The sequence below is a fragment of the Dama dama genome, chromosome 15 (genome assembly GCF_033118175.1).
Source record: "Dama dama isolate Ldn47 chromosome 15, ASM3311817v1, whole genome shotgun sequence".
Lineage (NCBI taxonomy): Eukaryota > Metazoa > Chordata > Mammalia > Artiodactyla > Cervidae > Dama > Dama dama.
This window is the reverse complement of record NC_083695.1, coordinates 70,660,517-70,681,524: the sequence shown is the minus strand read 5'-3', so window position 1 is coordinate 70,681,524 and position 21,008 is coordinate 70,660,517. Positions and strand designations below refer to the sequence as shown.

The window sequence follows — 21,008 nt, the reverse complement described above, 5'->3', positions numbered from 1 at the left end:
TCTTGCTAGGAACCCAGCACTGTCCTGAACACTTTTCGTAGCTTTATTCATCCACCAACACAGTGAGATGTAAGTGTACTATAGGTCCATTTTACAGATGAGGAAATTGAGGTGGTTGCTAGTAAACAGCAGAGCTGGGATCTGAACCCAGGCAACCTCACTCTAGAGCCCTTGCTTAGAGCTGTGGTTCTTCTCTACCCGTCATTTTAGAGTGCACCTCCTGGGCCTGCCTGAACCCAGTGCTGGGCTTTTGGGCCCATCCAGAGGGGTGGGCAGGCTGGAGCAGGTTGGGGGTGGGGTGGCAGTGGCCCAGCTCTCGCTGTCTTCTTGCCACAGACTCCACAGAGCCTTCCAAACAGTGACGTAGCAGCCTGTGCTAATGGTCTTGGAATTCAGGCCTCAGGCGCCCAGGGAAGGTTCTGGGGCCCTCATGGCCTGAGAGCCCCCTTTGGGGGAGGGGGAGGCCATAGGCAACAGAGAGGGGGGTGGGTGTCAGAAGCGGGATGAGAAGAATAGGTCAGGTAGGAAGGCAGGGGCTATGGGGGTACACTGGGAGGGACTTGGAGGGGGAGGGCTCCCACCCATTCCTGTTTGCTTTGGACCGCGGAGGCCACGTGCTGAGAGCTGGAGTGTGTCTTGGCAACAGGCCGCAGTGACAGAGCTTTCTGACCAGGGGAGGCCTGGCCCAGGGTGGCTGCCTTTCGTTGTTCTTAAAGGCACAGCATCATGCCACGGATGGCCTGCATTTCCCACATTTCTGCTCGCTCTCAGGTAGAAGGCTCAGTTCTGCCCCAAGGTCATGGGAAGGGCATCAGGGCAGAAGTGGTCCCTTAGGGCTCAGCCTCGTGCCAGGTGTAGTGTGGCCAGGTGGGCAGGGCTGGTGACATGTGCCTGGCCAGGCCCTCTTCAGCCCCCTTCCTCCTCAGCATCTCCCTCCATCTACCACCAAGTACCCCCAAATTCCTCCTCCTCTTCTCCAAATTGCTCCAAGGAAAGAATAGGAGAGTGCCCGGACATTTCAGTCTCACGAGGGGGCCAGAGCCCGAGGCAAGGCGTACACAGAGAATGGAGGCAGGTGTGTGAGGCCTGGACTGTGCCTCTGCTGCTAGCTCCATCACCTCCCTCCTGCTGTGGACGCGGAAACCCTCCGAGAGGGCCTGGCATGCAGCAGCACTCCACAGATGCCAGCTGTGGGTTAGACCATGTGAAGGACCTGGAGGGAAGGGAAAGGCAAGGCTCAGAGGTCACCTAAAAGCTTCTGTGTTCCAGACTCTGCCCACCTGTCTCATCTTGCCCGCCACCTTCCGAGTGGGCACCCAGGGCGGGTGGGAGGCAGCCCAGCCCCCTCACTGGCCACAGCACCAGTGCGCAGGTTGTGTTTGCACCCATCCTGGGTGCTGTGCAGGGGCAGATGGGGAAGGGGCGCCTGCATCCCGAGTGAGGTTGTTCTCTGCAGCATCCCTGTGCCTGGAATAGGGCCTAGCACATGCCAGGTGCTCAGTAAAGGCTGGTTGTTGAGTGTACCACGTGTCCCTGATATACCAAGGGCAACACAGGATGCCAGGCATCCCTCTGAGAGGCTCATACTGCCCTGGTATGACAAGGCTCAAGGAGGTCAGACCTGTTCCGGGTCACCAGTGAGCATGTGGTGAAGCCAGGATTCAAACTGAGGTCTGTCTTGGAAGAGGGGCTATAAGAGGTGCCTGTGGACTGAGTCCTGGGGTGAGCAGGGCAGGAAGGGTGGGGAGACCTCATGGAGGACCACACCTTGAAGGACACACGGGCGTTTCAGAGGGAGAGGAAGGGAGCAGGGTCCCCCCACCCCCACCAGCTGTTTTGTCCCAGGCTGAGCTGTGAGTGACCTCAGAAGGCTTTATTAATGTCCTAATTGTGTGCAGCTGGCCTCCTCTGGCCCTAATGAGCTCATTATCCACTCTCATTAAGGAGACCATTGTGGCCTGGTCACCCTGGGGACAGCAGTGGCCTGGGGGTGCCCGCCACTTCCTGCCGCCCCTTGGACAGGCTCAGGTCCCTTCTAGAGAGGCTGAAGCCCCCGTCCCTCGCCCAGCCCCTCACCCAGGTCCTCCCATCCCTTCCCTCTGTCTGTCTCCATCTCTGACTCGTGTGTGTGCATGTGTGTGGTTCATGAAAGAGAGAATCTGTCGACTCTCAGTTTGTTGCTGCCCCCCCCCCCCCAACCATCCCTCCCCCAGTGCCAGCCCTGGGAAGCCTCAATTAGAGTCCGTTTGAAAGGGCTTTGAAATTGGCCAAACAGCTAAAGATTATGCTTAGCCTGGACAGAGGGAGGGACTGACTTCTGGACCTGAGCTTTCTCCTATGTGGGCCGAGGACTCCCTGCCCCGCCCTGAGCTGGAGGTGCTGGCCAGACCTGCCGGGCTCTGCCTTCTCTCGTCCTCCACTCCCGGCCATGGTGAAGTGGGCTTCCGTAAGTCCTACCGAGCAGGTTGGCTGCTGTGACAGGTGACATTGCTGTTCTCTCTGGGCCTTTGTCTCCTGGAGAGGGCTGGGCCCTGGCCTGTAGGCCGGCTTGGCTGAAATCCATTCTTCTCTGGCACTGTAGACACGTGGCCCTCACAGAAGGAGAGGCCAGGGTGAGGCAGTGCTTGGGGGCTTGGCCAGTTCAGGATTCTTCCAGATGATTGTCCCAGCCTGGGGTCTTAGCCTGGGGACCCCAGAAAGGACTGCCCCAGCCTGGGGACTTAGCCTGGGGTCCCCAGGAGGAAGCCTTCTCCTGAACATCCAGTATCTGAGTGCGTCTCTCTCAGGGCTCCTGGACATCACTTCACGGTTTCCCATTCAAAAGAGTGGACGTGGTAGTCCTCTCTTGCCCCAACTGGGGAGCATCTCAGTATAAGGCACTCCAGCTGAATTTGAGTCTTTCTGACTCCAGACTCCCAGTTATTACCCTCTATCCCCAGAGGGTCCTCTCGTGTAGATATAGACACTCAAACCTGAGATTCTACTCATGGTGTATGCACGTAAAGCACACACTCAGCGATGTGGACAGACTCACAGGCAGCACATATGTAAAGAATCCGTGTTCAGGGATCCTCATTGTCAAGGAGTCGCCTCTACCCGCGTGCAGGGCACAGAGGTGCACCTGACCCGCTTCTGCGGTGGTGAAGAGTATGGGTCCTGAAGCTGGAGGGCCTGGTTTTGAGTCCACCTCTGCCTCCTCCTGGTGGTGATCTCTTGTGCCCCAGTTTCCACATCTGCAAAGTGGGGATAGTGACGACAGTAAGTTATTTCACAGGGTCCTTGAAGATTAAGTCAAGTGGCGTGTGTAATGTTAGCTCCTGACACGGCGTGCTCTTCTCAGCACCTGGCTATAATCATCACGTGATACATGTATAGACACACCTCTCTTCCATGCACACAGGTCCCCACCCATGCATGTGTATGTGGACATAGCCTGCCTCCCACTGTGTGCCTCTGCAGGAGCGAGAACATGGTGTGCACTAGAGGGGAGCTGGAGATGCCCGCGGGCTGGCTGACACCTGAGCCCTCTTGGCCAGCTGGGCTGCACCCAGGGTGGCTCAGGCTCTAACTGCTTCTTGGTGAAGACACAGTGACTTTGGTCAGGGGCCCCAGTTGCAGCTGCCGGCGTCTGGGAGAGGCCTGCCAACAGCCATCGGTGGGCGCAGGCCCAAGGAGCCGCCCCCACAGGCCCAACTGTGTGACTCGTGCCAGGGCTCCTGGGGGGTCTGTGTAGAGCTGGGTGGGCACCCCAGCCCATGTTCAGCCAATGCCTGCCTGGGTGGTGACAGCCTGTCCATCTCCGCTTCGTGGGCGGTGACTGAGCCTGTCCAGTGGCGGCTCTTCTCTGCAGGGCCTGCTGCGGGAGGGACCTGGGACTCAGAGCCACACAGCCCAGCTCTGCATGTGTCGGGGCTGGGGTATTCTCAGGTCAGGTTGGAAGGACCTCCGAGCTGTGAGGAAGATGAGAGGCTCAGCCCCAAGTCTGGGGTGCAGCAGGCGGATAAGAATCTAAGTTGCTGCCCTGGAGTGAGATGATCATGGTCTGCCAGTGGTGTGGCCCAGGCTCCACAGAAACCTGGGGTTCTGGAGAGGTTTTGAGGTCAAAAGGACTCAGATAGCCCTGGCACATCCCAGGGGTACCCAGCAGTGTGAGGCACAGACCATCACACCTTCCTGCCCACTGGGCGCCTCAGCCACATACTCAGCCCCTCAGCAAATCCCTGCCCAGCTTGCCCTGAGTGCCAGGCCTATGCCAGGCAGAAGTAGGAGGCAGGCCAGCTCTGCCCCACCCTGGGAAGATACTCTACGCAGACAAGTTCAGATCCATCCCTCCATCCCAGATTCCTGCCTCCTGGGGGGAAGAGAGGGAGCTGAAAGTACATGGAAGGTTCTCAAAGGGTGAAGTTAGGCAGGGGGGGAAACTGCCACCAGCAGAAAAGAACTCTAAATCCTGGGATTATAAAGCCCTTGGAGTCAATGAGAAAAGTCCACACGGGGCCTTGGTCTGGAAATTGCCATGGGGGGAGGTTGGGAGAGGGGACAGCAGGAGGTCAGCAGGCTCGAAGACTCACAGGTGAGAACACAGACAAACTCAGATGAGACTGATGGAGGAACCCGCACAAGTCTTCCTGGTGCCCATGGAGGAGCTTGCCTCCTTCACCTCTGCTGAGGATGCCTTTGGGGCCCAGGTTCCCAAAATAGAGAGAAAGCTTAGAAGAGAGTCAGCCAAGCCATCCAGGAGACCGCAAAGTTCCTTGCTTTCCTCGGAAGTCATGGGCTCACACAGAAAAGGAGGGACTATGCTGCCACTGAGACAGCAAGTAGGTTGTTTTAGAGGGTGGAGTGGGCAATGGACACACCTTGGTATAGAAAAAGAGGGCGGGGGAGGGGGGGCTGGGCATCTCAGCAAATCCTCAGGGAGACACACATATCCAGGCTCTTTTGTTCCTCCAGACACATTCCCTGTTCTGTCTGATGACCATAAGATCCCTGAGCCCATCCTGGGGAGTCCTCTTCTGGGAAGAAGGGCTTCCCTTTGAGGCTAGGCCTTCAGGGCACTACCTGGGCCTACTGGGACTTGGCTTGGCTCTGGGGGCTGGAACTGGTCTTTCAGCTCCCTGGACACAGTTTGAGGAGGGACTGGAGGGTGTGGTGACCAAAGCCTATGAACTTCTGTCGTTGGACCTGGACCTGGGCAGGCATGTGACAGCCTCAGCCTTCCAGACCCTCCCTAAATGACTCCAAGTTGAGGACTGTGATGACTGTTCTTCTGGGCTCTTGGAGGTTATCCTGTGAGGGGGAGTTTGGTTGGGGAGGGACCGCTTACCAAGAGTGACTCGGAGGTCTCCATCCTTCCCCACTGAGGTCTGTGGTGGCAGGCGCCCAGTGGACTTGGGTTTTGTTCTCCAAACTTGAGTTGTGATGGCGGACTTTCTGGATGAACCCTGCTGACCAAGGGCGTGTGTGAAACCTGCTCTGGCTCAATTGAACGGCACAGGAAGGTTGCTGGCTTACTGTAATGAGAACATCCACCAGGGCAGCCTAGCTTTAGCACCTCTGTGCCCCAGGATCAAGTGATGGTCATCGGGACTGACTTTCTCCATTGCCTGATTTTGCTTTATTGACTTAACTCTCAGGACATCTCTTCCCCACACCCCTGAAATTCCTGGTTAATGTGGGACTTAGGGTTCATGTCGCCAGAGCACCCACGTCCGTTCCTGGAGAAGCCTGTGAACTGTTACGATGTCTGGGGAGGTGACAGGCCCGTCAGAACACAGTTGGCCAGATGCACCCACTCCTGTGGTCAAAGAGGCAGAGCCGTAGGGCGGGAACGTCTGTGAGGTAGGCAGCTCTGTGACCTCCAGTCAGACTCAGGGGAAGAACACTGGGTTTGGGGCCTATCGGCAGGGGCAGTTGGGGTTCCTGAAAGTTCCCCCACAGCCTGAGAGAAGGGGAGAAGCCACCCCAGGCAGAGACCCCTGCAAGTCCATGCCTTCTGGCTGCTTTGGGGTCTCTCATCCACAGCCTCCCAAGCAGCCATGAGGCTATCGCCAGGGCTCTAGGGAGGATGGCAGTGCTGCCTGGGTGGGTAGGCCCGGAGTGTGCACATGGCCCACACCCATCCCCCTTGGGTGAGGAATGAGGGAATTGACCTGAATCTGGCAGAGAGAGAGAATGAAGGCTTCCACCCTGAGTCCCCTGGGGCAGTGACCCAGCTAAGGGCTGGGCCTCAGAAGTCCAGACCCTTGTCTGAAACTTTTTCTTTTCCTTTTTTTTAAGGCTTTGTTTTTGTTTTTAGAGCAGTTTAAGTCAAGGAAAATTGAGGGGGAGGGGTCCCATATACACCTGTCCCCCCCACACGCAAGCAGCCTGCCCTGTCGTCAACATCCCCCACCAGAGTGGTCCATTTGGTACAACTGATGACCTACATGGACACATCCTAATCACCCAGAGTCTCTAGTTCTATTTAGGGTCCATTCTCAGTGCTGGACATTCTGTGGGTGTGGACAAACATACAAGGATTGTATCTGATGTTACAGTATCATACAGATGTCATGGCAGTTCATAAGGTTTGCAGAGCTGCATGCAGAGTGTTGTGGAATTTCTTGGAAAGGGTGGGGTGCTGTGGGCCTTCAAGACTAGACCACAGGCTGTGTGCTATCCCAGCCCAGTGACCCAGAGCATTGGAAGTTGAAGACCTAGGTGATGACCCTGGGTGTGAGATCCTGTGCAGGGGTGGGACCGTTGTCCTCTGCCCCTCTCCATTGTTGTCACAGCAGCCCCCAGGCAGCCTTCTCTACCTCCCAGCGCTAAGCCCAGCTGGGAGAGCCTGGAGGTCCCTATGTGCCCCCTCCTTGGGCAGCTGCTCACTGCTGTGGGCAGTGATGGGGCCTCGGTGTACTGCCCAGGGAGGAGCCCTGGGGTCTCTTGACAGGTTGCAGTCCAGATTTGGAAATGGTGAGTGAGCTCTGTCACAGACAGAAAAGAGCATCGGTGCCAAATGGCTTTGGAGGCAGGAAAGAATCAGAATGGGAGGCGGGCAGAGACGGGCTCCTGTGAAAAGTACCTTCTAGGAAGGAACAGAAGACAGTTAGTGGAGTGCCACGACTTCAGAGTTTGGAGTATTTGACTCAGCTTTTGTCTGAGTGATGAATGAATGAGCCAACAATCGGGAAACAAAACGAATGTACTGCTCTCACTTGGCCATGACCGTCAAGGGTCACTCGAGGGTACAGTGCCCACTTACCGTGATGGAGTCGTCAACACACTGAAGGCAGCTGTGAGCAGCACAGATGTGAAATTACCACTGACCCGCAAGTGGGAGCAATGACCATTGGAACATATTTGTGAGGCCTTTTTACCCCCAGGTTACATTAAACCAGAGAAAATGGTCAAACTCCAGGTCACACCAGTGATCCTAGTGGGCTTGAAAAACCCTACATGGTCTCTGTGTTTGGCTGGAGCCCCCTTGACCTTTCCCGCAAGGTAACTTTCATGTGTTGGGCATATCGTTGTGTCCATTTCATTTTCAGATGTATCACACATTTGTGTCCATTTCATTCTCAGATGTATCACACGTTTGTGTGGGTGGATTGTGGTGGATCAGGTCCCCTCCTCTCAGGGACTGTGTTGGTGTCTCCTTCCTCAGCCAAGAACCTGGGCTCCAGGAGGCTAGATGTGGGCCAGGCGTTTGCTGGTGCCTGGGGCCATGTGGCTCTGTGCTCTGCCCTCCTCGCTGCTCCTTCCTCCTCGTCCTGGCCCCCTCCCCACCTCGGCCATCCACTGACTCTCATGGCTGTGCTCTCTCTTGTCCCTGCTGCAGGCTGGTGGTTCGTGAGCACCTCTGAGGAGCAGGGCTGGGTCCCTGCCACCTACCTGGAGGCCCAGAATGGTACTCGGGACGACTCAGATATCAACACCTCCAAGACTGGAGATGGTAAGGGCCTGCAGGTTCAAGGGGCGGGGTGATGATACAGCTTTCCCACCCTTCTCTCTAAGACCATCAGAAACTCTAAAATGACTGGGTCATGGTCTCCGTATTTCCCCTGGGAGCCCATCTCCCTGGGGCCAGCCCACAAGCTCACCTCCTATCCAGAACTGTCCTCGCTGGTCCTGCATGGGACTCAAACTAGACTGGAGATTATCCTGGGGTCTGGGTCTCAGGTTTTGATAACTTTGGGTCAGAGACTGGGAGGAACAGTCTTAGGGCTCATCCCCTACAGCTCCCTCTCCCTGCAGAAGCCCTAGATTCCTCTGGGGGTCCCTACCGAGATCCACCTTTGCACTGTACTCTCTGTGGCAGGGACGACCCCAAAGGGGCCTTGTGCATGCCACTTCTGCTGTTCACAGTCTGCTCGGAGGCCGCCCCTGCGGGCACCTGTTAGCCCAGCCCAGGCTGCGGACATGGTGGGCAGCTGGGGGAGTCGTTTCTCTGTGTTGCCGGAACCCAGGGGTGGCTTCAACTCTTGCACCGTCAGCCTCCCTGATTCGTTCTGGCCTCAAGAGGTTTTTCTGGGGTTTTCTCTGTTGCGTTTCCAAGAACCCGCCCCTCCCCCGCAGCCAGCACTGGCCTACTCAGCCTGTCCAGTGGACTTGGGTATTCCCCAGAGCAGGCTGCCAGAGCCCAGCATGCCTGCCTGCTCCTGGTGACTTCCAAACCTCCCTTGTTCTGGCAGCAGGAAGGCTTGCCCTAACGGTCAGTGAGGATTGTCCAGTTGGGCACCTCTGAGAGCCAGGGGGATGGATGCCTGCCGCCCAGGGCTCAGGCCACCTCCCGGCCTGCCCCTCCCCACCCCCACTCCACACTGCCCAGGCCAAAATAAGCAGCCCGCCCAGCGCCAGCTCCTTATTCATCCTTTCCCCGAATGTCGGTTACTGGGCAGTTGGAGCCCTGCCCTTCCTCCCCTGTAAGCGCTGCGTTTTAGTCCCTTGATCAGGGCCACAGCCCCTGCAGTGCATACCTGCCTGGTGACAGGTTCCTGGCCCCGTCGGGCAGGGCCATCATGTTCAGTCCAGGTGCTCCGTCCTTCCTGGCTGGTCCCCGAGCCCTGGGACTGAGCCTCTCCTCCATCTCATCACTGCAGTGGTGCAGAGTCACAGCCCCTGAGTTGGGTCTGGTCTGTTTTGTCTGTAGTCACTAGGCCTCACCTCCTATCCAGTTCCACATCCTGGGGGTCATCCCAGAGCTTTTCAGAAGTAACCATCCCTAGAGTGACCTGAGGCCTCACTCACTCCTAGGTGTCTGCCCTGGTACTTTTAACTGGGGACCAGGTTGGGGAGGGCTCTGTCACCATCTCCATTTTCCCGATGCAGGAACTGAGGCTTCAGGAGGTCTAGATACATGTCCGTCCTCATAAGGCTTGAGCCCCTGGTCAGCCTCCCCTGCTGGTGGTCTTCCCACCGTGCTGAATGCCTCTCTGTGATGCATTTTGCTTATGAGAGATTCTGGGAGAGAGTATGTATGGAATTGGAGCCCCTCCTGAAAAGGTGATGGCAAGAGAGCCAGAGTGGAGATGCTGGGAGATGCTGGAGGACCAGGACACCAGTGGGCAGGAAAGAGCCTGAGAGGTTGTGTGGGCACTGATGCCTAGCTGGTTTGAAGAGAGATTGGGTGCTCTGCACAGAACAAGCAATAGCGGGTTGTAAAGACTTCTGACCTCGATGGAATAAGAACCAGGCAGCCAGCGCAGGTTCCGCATTCAGAGGACATGGGTGAGTGTGTGTGTGTGTACGCGCACACATGTATGCTCAAGGTGAACCTTCTGATAATAGGTTCTGCTGCACGCTTTGATAGGATCTGTGTGCCAGTAACCCGGCCACATTTGGGCAGCTGTGAATTCCATCATCACATTGTGGGCATCTACCCCCAGCTCTACGGAAGGGCTCAAGGTTCAGTCCCCCAGCCCAAAGCCCAGCATCTGTGGTGTGTCTACCAGTCTCTACACTGTTCCCACCACCCTGGTCCCTTCTCAGGCCATCTCTACCCCAGCCCTGTTGCCACCCCATTATAGATCCCCTGAGTCCTGCAGATAGAAATTGGACCCCTTCATCCCATCAGAGCTTCCCTAACAGCTCATATTCCATGCTTATGCCTCTGGCCTCCCATTTCTAGAGTGGGCAGAGTGCCGACTACCTGGGGTCTTTGTGAGATGGTCTTGGCACCTGGTTTAAACTGGGTAAACATTACTTATTGCTAAGGTGGCCCAAGGCTGGGCACTAGCTGAGGGAAGCTCCTCTGCCCACAGACAAACCAGGTGGACACACCCTGGGAGGTCAGCTGTTGGGGTTCTTCCCAGTGTGACCTCACATAGGACCTCATCTCTCTTCCACTGTGCCCGCTCAGTCCTTGTCTCACTTCACACCAGGGCGGATGGTGTCAACCCCAAAGACAGATGAGGAAACAGAGGCTTACAGAGGGCTGGCGGCCTGCCATGGTGACATAGTAAGCGGGCAGTGCAGCCTGGACTGAATCCATCCCTCAGGCCTCCCGCTTCCAGGACGCAGGTCAAACAGGCCACTCTCCTGCCTCTGGAAAAACGAGTACTTCCCAGGTGGCCTGGATGGGGTGTGGCGGGGTGTGTCTGGACAGTTTGATTCTTAGCTGCCAGCCTTCCTCCCCCAGACCCGGGCAGCCTGCCTGGGGTTGGGAGGGGGGGAGTTGACCCACCTGGTGTCCCCTAGGAAGGCAAGGGGGCATGTGGAGCTGGTCCACAGCAGCCAGAGGACCTGTGTGGACAGGAGGGGTGTACAGCAGTGAGCGGCTGGGAGGCAGGTCCCCGACTGTCTGAAATTCAGCGGGCAGCTTGTGGGGCAGGAACACACCCAGGCCTGCGGCATCCTCCCGTGTCGTGCTTCACTCAGCAACGTTTCAGAGGGGTCAGTCCCCTGCCGAGCCCTGGGGATGCAGAGATGTGGGGATTTAGCCCTCAGCAGATTTGACCCACTGGGGATTACTGAAAAAGCAAAGACAAATGCAACCCAGGATGGTGAGAATTCTAAGTCCCCTGGGGAAGGGACCCCAGGTCTCCACCTGGACACATTTATCCTTCTGCACGCGGTGCCTGGCTCATGGTGGCAGGTTCACAAGCAGGACTTGCTGAGTGAGTGGATGGGGATGGGAGATTGATAGGAGCTCTGGTGGAGGCGGGGGCATATGCTCCTGGGAGCCATCAATGCCCAGGGATCGTGGGAGGCATGTTTTCCTCCGGGGCTGCCTCCGAGGGTCATCCTTGCACTGGGCTGGAACCATGGAGCCTCATCCTCTCTCAGGTGCTGGGGTTCTTAAGTCTTAGCCCCTCCCAGGCTCAGGGGCATAACCCACACAGTTTGGCTTTGGTTGGGTTATTTGCCACCTGCCAGCGATGTCACCGGTCAGTTCTGCGCCCATCTAGCCCTGTCTGTGCCACTGGGGCTTGGTCCAGGCATGTGAAGACCTAGGTGTGCACACCTCCCCTCCCTGCACCCCTTCCCCACCCATCCCATCTCATCCTCATCTCCATTCTCTCCGCCGGTGCCCGTCGGCCGCGTGCTCCATCGCCATCTCCCACACCAGTGTCCAAGAGACGCAAGGCCCATCTGCGGCGCCTGGATCGCCGGTGGACGCTGGGCGGGATGGTCAACAGGCAGCACAGCCGAGGTGACCGTGGAGCTAGCTTCTGCTCAGCCCCAGCTGCTGCCTGTCTCTCTCTCTCACTAATGTTTCTCCTCCTTCTCTGGACTCTGCTCCTCTCTGCCCCGTGGCCTCCTCACCTAGATTCACCAGCCGGACTGTCCTCTTAGCTACTCTAGCTGGCGGGGAGGGGCCTGGGAGGATGCAGGGGCTGCTTGGGAATTGGGGTGACACTGGGGATGGCCCTGGCTTTGGCCAGCATTCTGGGGGCAGGGTCATGGGACTTATATAGGGTCATGGGGGAGCTGGACTCTGAGAAGTGCCATGTTGGTCCTGAAACCGCAGATTAAGAGAACTGAGTGTGTCTGAGTCTCTGCCTGGTCTGTGCCCTCACCCCCGGCTGTTCCCTGCCTCCTTCCTCTAAGGAGGGTTTTCCTTGACCAAAGTTGTCCTGGCAGTGATTTAGGGACAGACTAGGAAGGAGGTGGAGCCACTTCCCACCTCCTCAGTCCTCCAGTTCCAGGGAAACTGGAAGGGAGCAAAGTCTAGACCCAGCAGGTCTAAGCGCACAGCCCCCGCCAGCTCTAAGGGTGAGGCAGGTCCAGCCAGGGGCTCTTGCACCCCAGCCCTGGCCTTTGGGACTTGAGCCTTGTCAACATGATTCCAGGGAGGCCCCTGGCCTGCCACACAGGCTGACTGAGAACCCAGACGTTTGCCAATCCAGAGCCTTTCCGATATCCAGGAGCTTGGGAGGCAGGGAAATTAGGGGCGGGCCTCTGAACAAGCCTCTAAACATCTCCAGAGCCCCAGGGCCAGTGGGTGGCCCGTGTCTCCTGCCTCAGGAGAATGGAGGGCGTGTTCTGGACAATGACGGCAGAGCTAGAAGGGTGTGTCATGAGCACTGGCTTTTCCAGAATAGCAGGGATGCCCCGGGTCTCGCACTCCACCCCCAAAGCTTGTTTCTGAACGGCTGTGAGACTCTGTTTTGGTGTCTGCCCCAAGCAGCAACAAGCCTGGACTCTACTGGGGCTGGCTCAGCATCAGGTCAGAGCACTGACCGCAAGGAGCCCAGCTTGTCCTGAGAGTGGAGCATGGTTTGCACCCTGGGTGCTGGCGCAGGACAGGGGCCAAGTCATCGAAGCAGAAAGAACAGGCTGCATGTGAAACAAAGGCACCCTGGAGGGAGGAAGGTGGGGGGGCCAGGCTGGGACACAGCCCTGAGCCTCAGCAGCAAAGGAGAGTGGGACACTGGCCTGGAAGAAGTGCAGGGAGGAAGGTTTTTACCTTCCGCCATCCCCTTCCTTGTCCACTCCAAACACCAACACACAGTGAACCCCAAGCACACTTCTGTCTCCACAACCACAGAGACTCACAGACACTTCAGTCCGTGAAGCACAACCGCCAGCACACCACCCTGAGGGCCTCAGCACGCTGCCCGTCCAGCCCCTACACGGCTGCGTACCTGCAGTTCCCTGCACACGGCCGCTCACAGATGCACACTTAGGCAGCCTCGTGTAGACCCTTCCATGATTGCATTATTTTTACAATCACAAATGTATTATCCACACTATCACATCATGGGAATTCCTCTGCAGCTACCTCACAAGTTCACATATAGTGCATATGCACTCACATATCATATCACAAGTATGTCGGCAACATAGTCACAATTATAAACATACGATGATGTAAGTGGACACAAATACCCAACTGAATGCATTCATTCTATGGCCACCCATACACATGCAAATATGCAAGCAAATACAGGCCCACAACTTCTGTCTCTTAAATGAGAGACCTAAACAACATCATTTCCCGGTCTTTGCCCTAAGTTAAATTAGGGCTAAGTTAAGTCAGGCAGCCAAGGAAAACGCAGAAAGTTGGCTGGGAGAAGCTTCGCTGCAAACAGCCGAGCTGCGGAGGGGGGAGCAGGCAGTGGGCTGTACATAACTAGACAAGAGAAAAGCAGTGCTTCCCCGGGGCCTCCACTCCCTGAGTCCCGCAGCCAACCAGGCCTTTGGAATCAAAAGGCCTCTTGCAGCGGGGTTGAGTAAGTTGTGGGGGCTGGGAGGGGAGCCAGGGAGACTGCTGACGGAGGGGAAAGTGTTTGGAAGGAGGAGGCGTCTGTGGTTTGGAAACTGCAAGACTCTCCAGCCCCTGCCTCCAAAACCAGAACAGGCCTGTCCACCTCCCAGCCACCCACCCCGTGGGCGGCCTGGCCAGCCCTCCCTGGGGTAAGGTGGCAACCAACCTTTGATGGCCACAGCCTCAGCACTTCCAAGAAGCCCAGAGGTGCCTCCAAAACTCCCGGGCCCCTTCCCTCAATTTGATTCCTAAGGGACTTCTTTTCTAGAGATCCCAACCAATGAAAATGACTCAGTTGCGCCCCCAGTCTCCTCCCGCCCTGCCCCAGGTCATTTCTGTCAGTCTGGGTGTCCTCCTGTCTGGCCTCCTAAGGTGGGACTTGTGGCCCCTGTTTAGTGGAGGGACTGGCTCTGCTCTGCCTCAGGGAAACCTGGGAGTAAAGAATTGAGACCATGGACCGCGTGTCCACTCAGAGGTGTAACCCACACTTTCATCATCCAAACCAGATGTGACAGAAAACAGAGCCCCTGTACAGACCATTTGGAAGAGTTGCCCTGCCTGGGATCAGGCCTCCGAATTCTCACCTCCTGGAGCCTCTAGTGACAGGGCAGGACAGGCCCTCGAGCCAGCCAGGTCTCTTCCAGGAGCACAAACTCCCATGAGCAAAGTTCCAGGAGCATAAACGCCCCTGTGTTCCCAGAGAGTATAAACTCTCTGTGTTCACATCAGCCACAGGGCCACCACGAAGAGAGCTTTGTGCAGGAGCAGCTCAGCTTCCCTGGGTAACACCGACATCCCTGGTCTGTCCACCCCAGGAGTGGCAGGGGAAAGCAGGACTCTGACCTGGCCCTCAGAGCTCTGTCCTCAGCACACAGGCTGGGGGGGCTAGTGCTGGGGCCTGGCCCCCCATGACACGGTGTCGGCCTGTCCTCTGCCGTGCGGCAGGGCAGGGCTCCTCTCATCTGCCCAAGAGAAGAGCTGTAATTTTTCTCTGCAAAAGCAGCTTTGCCTAGGGAAATTGTAATGATGGCTTCCTGCGTGAACCACAGCCTTTTAAAAATAGCCCAACTGAGCAAAGGCAAAATGTGGAGGCCAGGCCTCGGCTCACCCCCAACCTCAGGACCCTGGATCCCACCGCCTGAGCCAGGATTTACGGTGTCCCACTGGAAAATGGAGCAAGACCAGGAACGGATGGGAGTGCAAGGGCCTGGACTGTACAACATGGAACTTCTCAAAGGCCCAAGTCAGAATCTGGCCGGACCAGGTTCTCAGGCGGTCTTGGCGGCTCTCCCCAGCACGGCTGGATTGGAATCTGAAAGCTTCCAGGAGCGAGTCAATGCTGAGAAACGCTTGCAGTTGAGAATAGCACGCAAAACTATGGAGGCTCCTGGCAGGGGGCGGGCATTGCCTACTTTTGGCCCCTTTTCAGCCTTTCAGATTTGGCCAGCGGCCTGCCAGCTCTGTCCTTGCAGCCAGGCAGGATAGCTGCCTCCACCCCAAAGGGAGCTGCTGTCTCCACCAGCACAGGGCTACAGACAGGACCCCAATAATGTAGGACAGAATGAACAGATGACCCCCCTGAGCCAGGGGTTAGGGTGGCAGTCGCCCTCTCCTCCACTGCTGCCAGAGGCTCGAGCAGGCCACCCATCACGGTCCAGCTGATGGGGTGAGGGGCAGCTGTCTCAGAGCCAGCCACTCTGTGCCAGCATCCTGCCCCAGCTCGGCCCACCAGTCTCCTCGGTGTACTCCATAGTCCCTTTGGAGCACCTCCTGTGCGCCAGGCACTCTCAGCCCCCAGGGAGAATCCAGATCTGAGAGGACAGCACAGGTTCAGGGTGAGCCTCCCAAAGAGTATCCTGTGGGTTGGTGTCCTTGTCTATCTCTGCCGCGCTCTCTGTCTCTGGTGAGGGCGAGGATGGGGCTGCGTGTTCGCTCCCCAATCCTTCCTCCAGGGAGGCTCTCCCCTTGGAGCCAGGGTGTCCGTGCCCCGCCAGCGGTGGGTCTCCCTGTCCCCAGCACCTCCCTGGAAGCCTGAGCAAGAACTTCTCTGGGGGCACAGGGTCCCTGCCAGGAGACAGGCCCAAAAGAATCCAGGAAGATGTGAACTGCCCAGCCTCCCCACACCTACCCACCATGCACCACCTCAGCTTCCACAAGGTGCCCCTCTCCCAGTTCCTGGGGAGCCCCAAGCAGGGGGTGCAGTGCTACTGGGAGCCCGGGGCAGGCAGCTCCCAGTGGGGTTCCACTGAGTGGTGAGGTCGTCTTAGCCAGCTCGGGCTCCTGCCTGACCGTGCTGCTCCCAGCGTGGCCACTGCTCATGTGGCCACGGGATCCTTAACAAGATGCATAAGCACGCCCATCGAGTCCCCTTGGGGAAATGATGGGATCCGGTGATCAGCTGAGTCATCAGGGGGACTGAGGTGCCGCTGGAGCTGTGGGAAGGCTGGACAGAGGAAGGGTTTAAGGCTGGAGAAGGGCTGGGAGAGCAGGCCTGGGGCATGGATGGCATGTTCAGGAAGGAGAGGGCTTGCTGAGGGGTCTCTGGACATTGAGGGGATACCCAGGTTTGTTCTCAGACTCCCTAACTCGGGCCCCATGAGGCCAGGTTCCTCGTGGCCCTGCCCTCAGTCCAGGGATTTTCGGGGGCCCCGAGGACTCCAGGCCCATGCACCCTGGCTGAAATTATGGGACTGGGAGGCTGGGAGAGCCAGCTCTGTGCTGCCTGGGCCTTTCAGGGCCACCTTAGGGTGCAGCTGTGAGGCTGGGTCCCTTCTCCCTTTCCTGGAAAAGCCAGAGGCTGACCCAGCACACTCCAGGCACCAACTAAATGAGGCCAGGCCAGGGGAAAAAGGAGATGGGGAGAAGGACCTATACCCTGTCCTCAAATAATTGTGCTTTGTTGCTTCACCCACCACCCACAGAGGAGAAGTATGTCACCGTGCAGCCTTACGCCAGCCAAAGCAAGGACGAGATTGGCTTTGAGAAGGGAGTCACCGTGGAGGTGATCCGGAAGAATTTGGAGGGCTGGTGGTACATCAGGTAGGAGTCCCAGCAGAGGAGTGAGGTGCCCCCAGGCCGGTCCTGGGCAGCAGCTGGCAGGCAGATCCTGACCGAAGCTGGGTGCCCACGGCCTGGCCTGTCTGCTTCAGCTCCGCACAGCTGAAGCGCTCTGACAGAGCAGCTCGTCTTGCAGATTCCCTCCCGGGTCACATAAACGGGACACATAAAGCAGAGCCGAGCCACGGCCAGCAGGGCGCAGGGGCCCAGGCTCAGCTTGCAGGCTGTGGTGCAACACCTCCCTGTGTATCTGGCGAGAGGCTCCAGCACATCTGAACTTGGTTTTCTGTGTCCGGCCTTGGCTGCCCGGCGTGCTCTGCAGCCTGGGCCACCTGGAATGCTGGCGTCCAAAGGCCTTGCTGAGGTCGCAGCGGGCGGCCCCTGCTGCCCACAGCTCAGCACCAGGGTCCCCAGACACAAGCTCTGGCCCCAGCTGCTCCACTCTGCAGGGCTGGCTCCATAGTTGAGAGAGAGCTAGGGCGGAAATGAGGCCTGAGCCCAGGCCTGCTTCAGAGGTCTCTTGCTCTGCCCTTCCCTCTCCTTGGGCCTCATCCTGCTTCCCGGCTGAGAAACCCATCTGGGGGGTGTGAGAAGGGGCGTGGGGAACTTCCTGATGCTCGGGGAAGCAGGCTCAACCAGTAGGCTTCACTCAAGTCTTCTTACCAGGTCCTGCCCTCCAGGCCCCTCTGCCCAGGCCGGCCAAGTGGCTTACTCCCAGGAAATGTTTTTGGGTCCTTTAGAAGCAGCTCAGCTGTGATGACTTTACGCAGTTTCTCTTCTCTGCCTGTAACCCTGATGACCGAGAGTCCCTGTTGTGGGCTATGAGGACCACCTCACCACACCTGGGAACCCCAGACCCACTGTGGGCAGGGTGCTATTCAGAGCCTTCTCCCACCAAGGGTGCAGGTGGCCCAGGTGGTGGGGGCACTCACAGGACAGTTGCTTGTAACATGCACACCATGTGGTGTTAAGATGAGTCTGTGCTGACGGGTAGGGTGAAGGTCACCAGCCACCTGGGATTGAACCTTAGTGTGACTTGCCAGGACATAGCCGCCCCTGCCCCTCTGCTGTGTGCATACCAGTCTGGGGGCTGAGGTGCCCCTTTCTGTCCCATTAGGTGGTTCAGGACTGTGTGCCTGGACAGTGGAAACTAGTGCCAAGCCCACAATCCAGCTGCCAGAAGCCTGCATGGGAAGGCCAGGGAACATTCTAGCAGGCTGCTAACCTAAATCATCCGCCAGAGGTTATCTACAAGGCTGCTGCAGTTTTTTTCTTAGTTTTATAAAATGACCAATTAAATCACTGAGTTGGTTCATCTAGTCAACTGTTGTCCCTATGGCATGGCCATTCAGCCAGCGGGAGGTTCAACTGAGAAAACTCTGCTGAAAGTTTCCACCTTAAGAAGGTTGCCAACACCCCCTTAAATATGCCATTTCCCAGCATCCCAGGCTCTATGTTGATCCTTACTTCCTGCCTTTCTTCTCCACACCCCTCAACACACACACACACACACACACACACACACACACACACACACACACACACACACACACACACACACACACACACACACACACACACACACACACACACACACACATCTCTCCCCATCCTCCTCTTCCAGTTCGCTTCCCTCTGGAGTCATTCCGTGCTCCAGAGCTGGAAAGCAGATGTGAGCAAAGTTGGACCCAAGCACACACAGCCGCTCCTGATTCCCTTGCATCTCCCGTCTGGAATCTAATTTTATCCATGTAACACCAAATGAGCACATTGGGGTTTGGAACAGGAGCCCTCTGAACAGTGTGAGCAGTCCTGACCATCACTCCCAGGAGACCCAGCCCCCCATCTCCACACAGGGTGCTCGCAGTGGCCAGCAGATTCATCATCTTCCTAGATGAAGGGCACCAGGTTCTGGGCAAGATGCTGCCAGCTGCTCACGGTGTTACCTTCTGCTACTCTGCTTCTCTGAGCCTTGGTTGTTGGTATACATAAAATTGGGCAACTTTGCTAGTCACTTCCATCCACCCCTGAAACTCTTGTGCTTCTGTCTGCCTGCTCTCTGACTTCCATCCATTTATTCACTGATATGTGCCTTCCAAGCCCTAAAACGGGGCCAGACAGACAAGCTTGGGTCTGTCTGCACATTCATGTGAGAGAACGTAAGAAGCCACCTCCTACCTGAGCTTTCCAGCAAAGCTCAAACATGTTAGAACCTTAAACTTTCACATTCCCTTTTCTCCTACCTAATAAGCCCCCAAGAACCAGGCCCGATCAAGGAGGCAGGCGGTAGGGGGTGGGGGACTGCTGTTGTCAAACATCTGGCATGGAGGAGCCATTCCAGAGAGCCAGATGTCCCAGGGAGCAGGCAGGGACATTGCACCCCAGACTCTGGGGCATTGGCCAGCAATTGCTGGACCAGGAAGTAAGTTCCCAGTGGGTTTGGGTAAAAACTCAACACCATGAGGGAAAAAAGGGAAAAGCTTATTTTCAGAAGTTAGCAAATCCCCTAAAATTAAGTCGGCCCTGTCATTTGCTTTTTGCTCTTGTTTATGGGTTTGGGGTTTTGTTTTCATTTTGTTTTGTTTCATTTTGTTTTTGCTTTGCCATACCAAAGGCTTTAATTTTATCCAGTCATGTGCTTTATTTAGGCTTTTCATTTATAGTTTCTGCTTTTGGAGTTCCACTTAGAAAGATTTTCTCAACCCCCAAGATTAAGGAGATATTCACAACTTGCATTTTTAATATTGCCATATGGTTATAAGGCCAGAGTCTCACTGGATTTTCCTGATAATCATCAGTCGTCCCCAGATCACTCATTGAATAACCCATCCTTGCCCGAGTTCTTTGAGTCGTCCCGTTTAGCGTTGGTCTGTTTGTGGACTTGCTCTGTGAACTTGATCTGTCTGTTCCTCCTGCAGTGGATGATTTCCCCACTTGGGCACTCTTTATACACATCTTTCCGGTTGGTTTCACTATGTCTGTCCTTCTGAATAAATGTTTGCAGCTACTCTATCCCAGCCTCTTGCAGAAGAGGAAAGAAAAAAAAAAATTGAGCTCCAGGAGAGGATTGTGTTCCAAACTCAGACCAGAACTCAGGTTTCATGACTGTTACCTGTGCTACCACTTCACTTCTCTGATCATACTTTCCTTTCCAACTAACTCTGTGTATGTTCAGTCACAAAGTTGTGTCTGACTATTTGCAAACCCATGGACTGCCTTCAATCTTTCCCAGCATCAGGGTCTTTTCCAGTGAGTCAGCTCTTTGCCTCAGATGGCCAAAGTATTGGAGCTTCACTTTCTCATTCCTTTTTTTTTTTTAATATTTATTTTTATTTATGTATTTATTTGGCTGCACCAGGTCTCAGTTGCAGCATGCAAACTCTTAGTTGTGGCATTGGGATATTGTTCCCTGACCAGGGATTGAACCAGGGCCTCCTGCATTGGGAGTGGAGTCTTACCCACTGGACCACCAGGGAAGTCCCCAACTTCTCATTTCTTATCTCTAGAATTGCCCTCTGCTGTCATGAGGCAGCAGGTCATTGTAAAATCTACCTTTTAGGCAACCCAAAATCTGAAGAACCTTCTCATGTCAAGGTCCCATGTTTGCCTGATTTTGCAGACCAAGAGGGCCCACACCAAGAGGGATCACAGAGAGGAAGAAGTGGTGTTCCAGGTGTCTTTCCACTGGCCCTCGTTCAGTTCTCTCCAGAGTAATGGCTTTGCCAAGTGTCTTGCAGGTGCGGTAGAGAAAGCTCAGCCAGGCAAGGCCAGATGGAGCCTGAGGCCTGGCCAGGGTGCCCCCATGATGCCAGGTCCCTCTCCTCCCTGCAGATACCTGGGCAAAGAGGGCTGGGCGCCAGCATCCTACCTGAAGAAAGCCAAGGACGAGTTGCCAGCACGGAAGAAGAATCTGGCAGGCCCGGTGGAGATCATTGGGAACATCATGGAGATCAGCAACTTGCTGAACAAGAAGGCGTCCGGGGACAAGGAGACGCCCCCGGCTGAAGGCGAGGGCCCGGAGCCCCCCATCACCAAGAAGGAGATCAGCCTGCCCATCCTCTGCAATGCCTCCAACGGCAGCGCGCTGGGCATCCCCGAGAGGACCGTCTCCAAGCTGGCCCAGGGCTCCCCAGCCGTGGCTAGGATTGCCCCTCAGAGGGCCCAGATCAGTAAGAGCCTCTCAGACCCCCGGGTCCTCGCTGCACCACTCTTTAGAGAAGGGGCATGAGGTGTAGGGCAAGCCCAAGGCAAGTGTGCA

At 56.4% G+C, this 21,008-nt stretch overlaps 1 protein-coding gene across 3 annotated transcripts in view; it reads left to right on the top strand.

The window, feature by feature from the left end:
- The window catches only part of SH3PXD2A (SH3 and PX domains 2A), a 246,120-nt gene that overhangs the window by 209,897 nt on the left and 15,215 nt on the right, over positions 1-21,008 (top strand). For all 3 annotated transcript variants that reach the window (XM_061162537.1, XM_061162532.1, XM_061162536.1), the window contains 4 exons: positions 7,823-7,936; positions 11,552-11,635; positions 16,615-16,732; positions 20,582-20,919. In XM_061162537.1, coding sequence (XP_061018520.1) covers positions 7,823-7,936; positions 11,552-11,635; positions 16,615-16,732; positions 20,582-20,919 — 654 coding nt within the window. The remainder of the gene's footprint in view (positions 1-7,822; positions 7,937-11,551; positions 11,636-16,614; positions 16,733-20,581; positions 20,920-21,008) is intronic.